This window comes from Sinocyclocheilus anshuiensis, unplaced genomic scaffold, assembly GCF_001515605.1.
Source record: "Sinocyclocheilus anshuiensis isolate Anshui unplaced genomic scaffold, SAMN03320099.WGS_v1.1 scaffold41, whole genome shotgun sequence".
NCBI classification, from domain to species: Eukaryota; Metazoa; Chordata; class Actinopteri; order Cypriniformes; family Cyprinidae; genus Sinocyclocheilus; species Sinocyclocheilus anshuiensis.
Genome location: NW_015539849.1, coordinates 448,199 through 456,445, shown reverse-complemented (window position 1 = coordinate 456,445; position 8,247 = coordinate 448,199). Strand labels below are relative to the sequence as shown.

General features: G+C 37.8%; 1 protein-coding gene across 2 annotated transcripts; it reads right to left on the bottom strand.

The window, feature by feature from the left end:
• Positions 1-1,870: 1,870 nt before the first annotated feature.
• LOC107684609 (ankyrin repeat domain-containing protein 65-like) lies at positions 1,871-7,546 on the bottom strand. 2 transcript variants are annotated; one of them, XM_016480908.1, is made up of 5 exons: positions 7,524-7,546; positions 5,796-6,048; positions 4,248-4,800; positions 2,529-2,825; positions 1,871-2,245 (listed from the first exon to the last, which is right to left on the bottom strand). In XM_016480908.1, exons 2-5 carry the CDS (start codon positions 6,032-6,034, stop codon positions 2,066-2,068), a joined length of 1,269 nt encoding a protein of 422 aa, XP_016336394.1. In that variant the 5' UTR covers positions 6,035-6,048; positions 7,524-7,546; the 3' UTR covers positions 1,871-2,065. The 2 variants fall into 2 exon arrangements, with proteins under 2 accessions (XP_016336394.1, XP_016336393.1); XM_016480907.1 differs by lacking the exon at positions 7,524-7,546 and having other exon boundaries at positions 5,796-6,295.
• Between the last annotated feature and the right edge of the window lie 701 nt (positions 7,547-8,247).

Genomic DNA, 8,247 nt, shown 5'->3' with positions numbered 1-8,247 from the left:
TGCTGGGGTTGTAAGCGCTCTCAAACAGGTAGTAATTATTAGATTTTAATTATTAGATTAAAATTACGATTTTATTTTTCGCAGCGCCTCCTGCAAATGGAACTTATTGCAGTCCGTTACTATAAATGACGCTTGTACTTCGTGTTTTTTTTTTTTTATTTTGTCAGGATTGAACGTTGCTTTAACGTAAACCTCACGTAAACGTTTCTTTTATTATTTTTTTCTTTTTTATTTATTTATATTTTAAATAAAAACATACCATTATAGATTTTATAATGCTGAAAATTGAGTCTACTCACAATAGTACACTTAGTGGGCTCATATACGTTGTTTTCTTGGCGAAGGTACGTTATAGTTATACGCATATTAAGTAATATGTGTAGGCCTATTTATTATCACATTTATATCACGTTTTATGTTTAGGCCTACTGTTAACCAGCGACTGGATTCTGACGGGAAGTTGACGTCCAGTGAACTGAAACCTGTGTGCAGTACATATCAATCCGCTGGTAGGTTCTAATCCAGGGGTGCCCAAACTCGGTCCTGGAGGGCCGGTGTCCTGAAGAGTTTAGCTCCAACCCCAATTAAACACACCCTGAACCAGCTAATCAAGGTCTTACTAGACATACTAGAAACTTGAAGGCAGGTGTGTTGAGGCAAGTTGGAGCTAAACTCTGCAGGACACCAGCCCTCCAGGGCCGAATTTGGGCACCCCTGTAATCGGTTCTAATCCACAGATGTGTGCCTGAGGCAAAGCCAAACTTTTTAACTAACTGTCTGAACTGATATGAACGATCTCCTAGATATACATTTTTCTGGAACAATTTTTTGACAGTATTTACTGAAAAAGAACACGGTTACTCCCTGGAAAATAATGCATTTCTAACAAAAGAAGTACATTTTAGGATACATTACATTTTAAGTACATTTTACTCCATAATATCTAACTCCCAAATTGCTCCTTTTGCTGAAGTTCCCAATTTAGTGCTCTATAAACCTGAGGAAGCAACTTTGCTTAATTTATTTTTATAAATGCAATCAGATACATTCCCTTTGGGAGAATATAAGTTGTTATTTATCTCCTTTTGTAAAATGTGATTTAAACTTTGTTTGTATGTATCCCGTCCCCTTTGCATTTTGATGCAGTGCTGTTTCTTCTATGCAATAAAACTGATCTCAGCATTATACATTATGAAATTCTAATGTGTGCTTGAATTCATCTGTTTTATTAGAAATGGTCACCCCAGTGTATGAACGTCGAAGATGATTTTATTCCATATAGACCCTTAAAAATATAATACACTTTACGACAAAATATTATAGGCACTACAGTTATTACCAGAGGATTTATCAACCACCGTCAAAAACAAAAAACAAACATAAAATTAAGAATTTGTTCCATGTCCCATGATTTCTAGTAATGGCCCTAGTCATAATTATGGTATATTTTGACAGAAATTATGGTTACTATGGGAATGTTTTGTAGGGTAAGAGAGGGAACAAACAGTACTTCCAGTTGCGGTCATATTTCTGTAAAATTTCACAGGCAAAAAAAGGTCCGTTGTCAATGGCGTAGCGATGTATGAACCAAGCAGTTTTCTGTTGGTCAGTGCAGTACATTTGTGTGACCAACTTGAACCCGAGCAAAATCTGTCAGGGCAAATCTTTTGTCCTCAAAGAAATTCTTTGACTGGAAAGACTGGATTTTGCCCATGAAAATTTGCCAAACAATGGTAAATGTGACCATACCTTTACACAAAATATAAGTATTCTTGGAATGCCACTTGTCCAATCAAATCAGTGGACTCGAACTGTTGGAGAAGGCCCGTTCACACTAAGATGGTAACAATAAAGATAACTATAACAACAACTTAAGCCCTTTAAAGTCAGGTGGATTTTGATTGGCTGTCAATAATCGTTCATCAGCTGGAAGGAAAGTCCTTTTGAAAGTAATTCCATGGATATTATTCCTCTATGTCATTACAGTTGGAATTAGAATGATTAATAATACTTTATAGTTAGAGACATCATTGTAGTTTTAAACCTAACAGGCTTTAATTCACTGTTATTTCTTCTCTCTCTCCACACTGTCCTGAGCTTGATCTCTCATCCTGACCGCCTGGTGTCGCTGAAGGAGCTGGACTATGTCTAGCTGATTGTGTGCGCTTGCAACATCTTCTGCTGTCTCTCTCCAGCTGCTCCTTATAGCGGGATCAGCACCTTTGTCTAGCAGAACCTTGAGAACCTGTGGATTGAATCACAACACAGGTAAACTGGTAAAAATTAATTTCCTACATTTTCCCGTATGAAAGCAAAATCACAGATGAGATCACAGATCTCAGTTTTTTTTTAATAATAATTCATAATATTACAGTTTTTACTGTATGTTTGATCAAATAAATGCAGCCTTGGTGAGCATATAAGAGGCTTCTTTCAAATCCTTTAAAAAAAAACTGAATTATTCCAAACTTTTGATCGGTAGTGTATGAACTTATGGAAACCATAACAATGAGAGAGAATCAACACACCTTGCAGTGACCCCTCTCAGAGGCCAAGTGCATAGGTGTCTGTCCGAGCCTCTCCAAAGCATCCACATCTGCCCCATAGTGCAGCAACAGTTTGGCAGCCTCAACATTGTCCCTGAGTGTTGAGTAGTGCAGTGGTGTCATTTTGAGGTTGTCCCTGTCCTCAAGTCCTGCTCCATTCAGAATCAACAAGTGCACCACAGCCCTGGAGCCACTGCGGGCAGCCAGATGCAGCGGAGACGCCACATCTCCATCCCTGACATCAACCTTGGCCCCTCCTGTTAACAGCAGCTGGAGGATCTATGGGGAAGGAGAGTAAAAGAAAGATCAAATGGTGCTAAAGGAGACAGGAACAGTACACTGCCCTTCACCCACACAAATGCCATCTGTTTCACAGCGCGCAGTTGGCGTGACTCTGACAGAACACAGCCAAGAGGGCAGCGAGACCTTGAAATCACAGTCTTGGCAAATTCAAGCTATGCTATGCGGAAACAAATGCATTGAGGTGTTTATAGGACACTTCATGTATACAGATTTTTTTTTAGAGAGAACATTTATCAGAGACTGAGTGATCACATGATCACTGCTGGATAACATTGGATAGCATAACATTATTTAATCACTCTAGTTTTAAAGTATCTAGCATGTTACACTGCCAGATTTATGTATCATTTTACATGTCATCAAGTCGCATTTAATACAGCGTCTCACTAGCCAATATTCCAGCCACAAACTTAATTTACACAGTCTCTGGCGCTTTTAAAGATTTCCCTGAAAACAGTTGGTAGATGTGATGTGTTGCCCATTTGTTATGGGCAACAGTGGTATTTTCAATTATATGTGTTTGTAAATATTCTATATTAAATTAACAAACAGTAGTAATTTTTAACTGAAAAAAGTAGCTCATAATTAAGGTGGCACCACCCATAATTTGTTCACTGACCACACTGTCAGTGAACCAACTTAACAATACTCTAATTTGTTAAGGCCAAATTGATTAGTTTTTCTCAAATTATATGTATGGTTTGGTTCAAACCTAAAATTTTGATTTCATATTGATTAAAAACATTTCCTTTCAAAAAGACAAAATATTCATACAAAGTTAAAAGATTATTGATTATAAACGCCGTATATACTTAATAGATTTTCTTTAGACACAAGCCAAAATGTTTCTTAATGTAGGTCAATATAATATTTTTGGAGATTTTTACAATTCAATTTCACCATAAATAAAAGCTATATTAAATAAAGATTCCAAAAGACTTGAATGTTTTCATTTTTTCAAAGGGAAGGGTTATTTACAAACTGAACAGAACAGGTTTAAACCATAAACCATGATTTTCACTTAGACCAATATAAAAATGGTATTAATATGAATTTTTTTCAGTGCATCTTGCACGTTTGAAAGCATTTGTGAAAACCTACATTTGCATTATGACTTCTTAAACCTCTCTAAACAATGTTTTAAAAAGTACCAGGTTGATATTATGAGCCATTCTTAGAATAAATTAGTAGTAGGACTTCTCAGGTTAATGAAATAAAATCTTTGAAAGATAGTAAAAGATACTAACTGTATATATTTTGCTTTTACATTACAGTCTATTACAGGGGTATAATCCTTTTTATATTTTTTTATGCTCCTAAACCAAACAAACAATGGTTGGTTGCTTTACATGTTGGTATTTTTAAAGCTGACCAGACTTTAAGCGCATAGTCAGTCACCTTCTTGTCTCCAGAGCAGGCACAGAGGTGCATGGCTGTGTGACCATTAGGACCCCTCATATTGGCATCTGCACCTCGGTGGAGCAGTAGCTTCACCCCCACCTTATTCCCCACCAACACCGCCAGCTGTAGGGGGCTCATGCCCACACCTTTTCCTCCCTCTACGTCTGCCCCATTATCTAGCAGGAGCTCCGCCACATCCCCCCAGCCTCCAAAAATTGCCCAGTGCAGGGGTGTCCACTTATGAAAGTCCTGGGGGTTCGGTGAGGCCAAGTGCTGCAGCAGAACCCGAGCTGTGCCCAGGTGTCCGCTGGCTGCAGCCAGGTGAAGGGGCGTCTGGCCGGAGCAGGACCTCGCTGAATGTGACGCCCCCTTCTGGAGGAGAAAGTCTGTGGTCTCTGGGTTTCCTCCACTGCAGGAGCGGTGCAGGGGAGTGCAGTTGAAGAAGTCCTGGCTATTTACCTCCACCTGGCCGGTTTGCAACAGGAACTTGATCAGCATGAGATGACCCTTAAAAGAGGCGTGGTGGACAGCTGTCCAACCATACGGGTCCCTGGAAGTACAAAATGGCCCAGTCAGCGAAAAATGTCTATATATTTATTTTGGGAATAGAGCGCAACAAGCTTTTTCATGGTATTAGACATTACTATTTTTACACTGGTATCTTTTGTTTCTAACATGTGTGACACTGTAATAATTCTTTATTTCAAAGGTACATGTCATGGAAAGTGTGACATAACCAACGTTATAGCAAAAATACTGTCAACGGAAAGGTGATAAGTGTCATTTTTTTCATATTAAAGTCAAAATATTTTCTCCTAATTCATAGTTGACCCAAATATGAAATTATGTCATCATTTGTGAATGAATTCTGTCATCATTTGTGACCCTGGACCACAAAACCAGTCTTAAGTCGCTTGGGTATATTTTCAATTTTTCTTTAATGCCAAAAATCATTAGGATATTAAGTAAAGATCATGTTCCATGAAGATATTTTGTAAATTTCCTAATGTAAATATATCAAAACTTAATTTTTGATTAGTAATATGCATGGCTAAGAACTTAATTTGAACAACTTTAAAGGCAATTTTCTCAGTATTTAGATTTTTTTGCACCCTCAGATTCCAGATTTTCAGATCTGATTTTCCATATTCGGCCAAATATTGTCCTAATATCCAAACCATACATCAATGGAAAGCCTATTTATTCAGCTTTCAGATGATGTATAAATCTCAATTTCAAAAAATTGACCCTTGATCTAAATCAATGGGACAAATGAACGGAAAAAATACTTTCAGAACCAAGGCTGCCGAAAAATTGGATAGGCGCATTTCCACTCGATATGAGAGCAAAAACTTAACATGGAAAACTTTTCATGACACACAATGTAAGCTACAAAATCAGATCATTCAATGTGCAATATGGCTCCTTTAACAGGTTAAACGTGTAGCTCACCTGAAAAAATAGCATCATACATGTTTGGAACGACATGAAAATAATGGCAGTTTTTTTGGATGAACTGTTGCTTTAACAATATAGATCACTAACTGGCAGTTAGCAGGCACGCCACATTCCAGCATGGTCTTGACTTGGTCCAGACATCCCTCCCAAGCAGCATAATGCAGTCTGCGCTCATCCAGGAGAGAGTGTCTGGGTTTGGGTCGACGATGGATCCTCCACTGTCTGGTCCCTGCAGCCGTCCGGACCTTCCTCTCCACAGTCCCTATAGACACAGAGTCATGGAGCTCCAACCACCTCCAGTGCACCTCTGGGCCTGCATGGGCCATAGCAGGAGGATAGTCTGTGGAAGACAAGGTCATGGCACAAATTGGCACAAAAAAAATGAGAGAGAGCTTTATAAAGTACTCCTTTCATTTTCATTGCTCGTTAGTAAAGATAATACTGCACTAGAAGAGTATGGACAGTTGTACAAATTAGTTTCTGGGTAACTATACACTAATTCCACCAGGGGGTGGTAAAAGTTTACAGCAGTTAGAAGATTCTCAGCCAGTTTGGTTACATCACTAATTTGGACTGTTACTGACCTACATTTAAAGTGTGATACATTTTTAATATGCGTAAATCAGAGTGGTTGCGTAACCTGTAAAGTCATCGTCTCCAAAATTTCTACATTGATCTTGATTGACTCTTCTGATCTGTTTTTCTGCTGTAATTCCATCTAGAGATACGGTTGTCATGGTAACAATGGCTGCAATTACTATTTTAGAGGTTTTCATTAACTTTACTGGCAGTCTGTCGTATAGAGGAGAAACAACACATGGAAAACATTTTAGTGATATTATTAGAATTTCATTGTAAGTCTATAGTTTTTTCCCCACCCATTTTATCGCTCACCTGCCAAAAATTCTAAATCTCTCCACAACAAGCCACACATTCTGAGATATCATTTATGTCTGTAACACAAAGCTTAATACAAACTGTATGAGCAATAGTTATAGTAATGCATGCCTTAAGTTTGTTTTAAATAAAAGTTGGTCATTTTTTTTAGGTCACCCAAAAATATAAATTCTGTCATCCTTTACTCACTATCATTTCATGCCAAACCTGTATGGCTTTCATTCATTTGTGGATTTTTGAAGAATGTTGGTAATGCTGCTTTTGGTGACCACCGACATCCATTGTATGGGCCAAAAAAAGACATTTCTCTGAATCTTCGTTTATGTTCCACCGAAGAAAGTAAGTCATATAGATCTGGAATGAAATAATAGTAAAATAATGACAGAAGTTTCATTTTTGGGTGAACTTTTGTGCAGTTTGTGCACTTATACTGACAGATGAAAAGAGATGTAGTTTAAAAAGATAACAGTTTAAGTGTTCTGCTTAGTGTGAATGCATGTTCCATGTCAAGCTATGAGCCACAGGAGATCTGGAGGCGTGTACAGCCTGTCATGTCGTGGGAGTTTGGAATTATGTGGGCGGACAACTGGCTCCTGCCCTTGCAAGACAAAAAATATCTTTTAAAAACATGCAAATGCACAGATACACTGCTGTTGAGGAAGATTAACAATTAGACATCAAGTAAAATGATGCTATTTTGTTGCATTTACAGTGAAATGATTTGAGTCATATTTCTTAGTAGTGGCTATTAAACTCCTATTTTAAATGATACCCCAAACAATTATCAGTTCATAAGATAACTTGCATCATTTCTTGTGTATTCAAATTAGCATTCACATAAATACACATTACCAGAGATTTGCTTTTCAATTTGCAGATCCGTCCAACTGAGTTGACTGGAAATGAAACAGAAGTTACCTGTGAGTGCCAGTTACTCCATCATGTCTTGCTTCTCTCCAGTGTGCTGATGAACAGATTTCTCAGGGTGACATAACATGTAAGTACGGTTTTTCCACCCCCTCTGATATCGGTTAAGTGTTTTATGTTCATCTGAGGTTGCTATGGTGAGAATAGGCTTTTAGAGCACTGTTATTGTATGATGGCACAGACGAGAGAGAGAGAGAGAGAGGTTGGGGCTGCGCATGCCTGATGGTTATGTGGCCCAATTATATATACACTGTATGCAACTGTCACTTTTACTGTATTCTGTACACTTTGAATTACCATTGTTTTTGAAATGTGCTATAAACCTGTCTTGTACAATTATTATCATGGTCATTTTGCTTATTGTGAGACCACAATTCAATGCATTTGTTATGTTTGGAATGAGTATACTAAACCATTAGGTTTCCATCAGGGTTGCACCATGAAGAAATTAAGAAATTAAATTCCTGAATGAATTGAGGTATAGCAAATGGGTTGCAGAATTGCAATTCAATTTGAATTTAAGGAAGCAGAATTTAAATAGAATTAAATTCATATAACTGCTGTAAGTGTAGGATTTTGGTGGCAAAATGAAATGGCTCTTAAAGGGTTAGTTCACCCAAAAATGAAATTAGCCCATAAATTACTCACCCTCAAGTCATCCTAGGTGTATATGACTTTCTTCTTTCAGACGAATCCAGTCGGAGTTATATTAAAA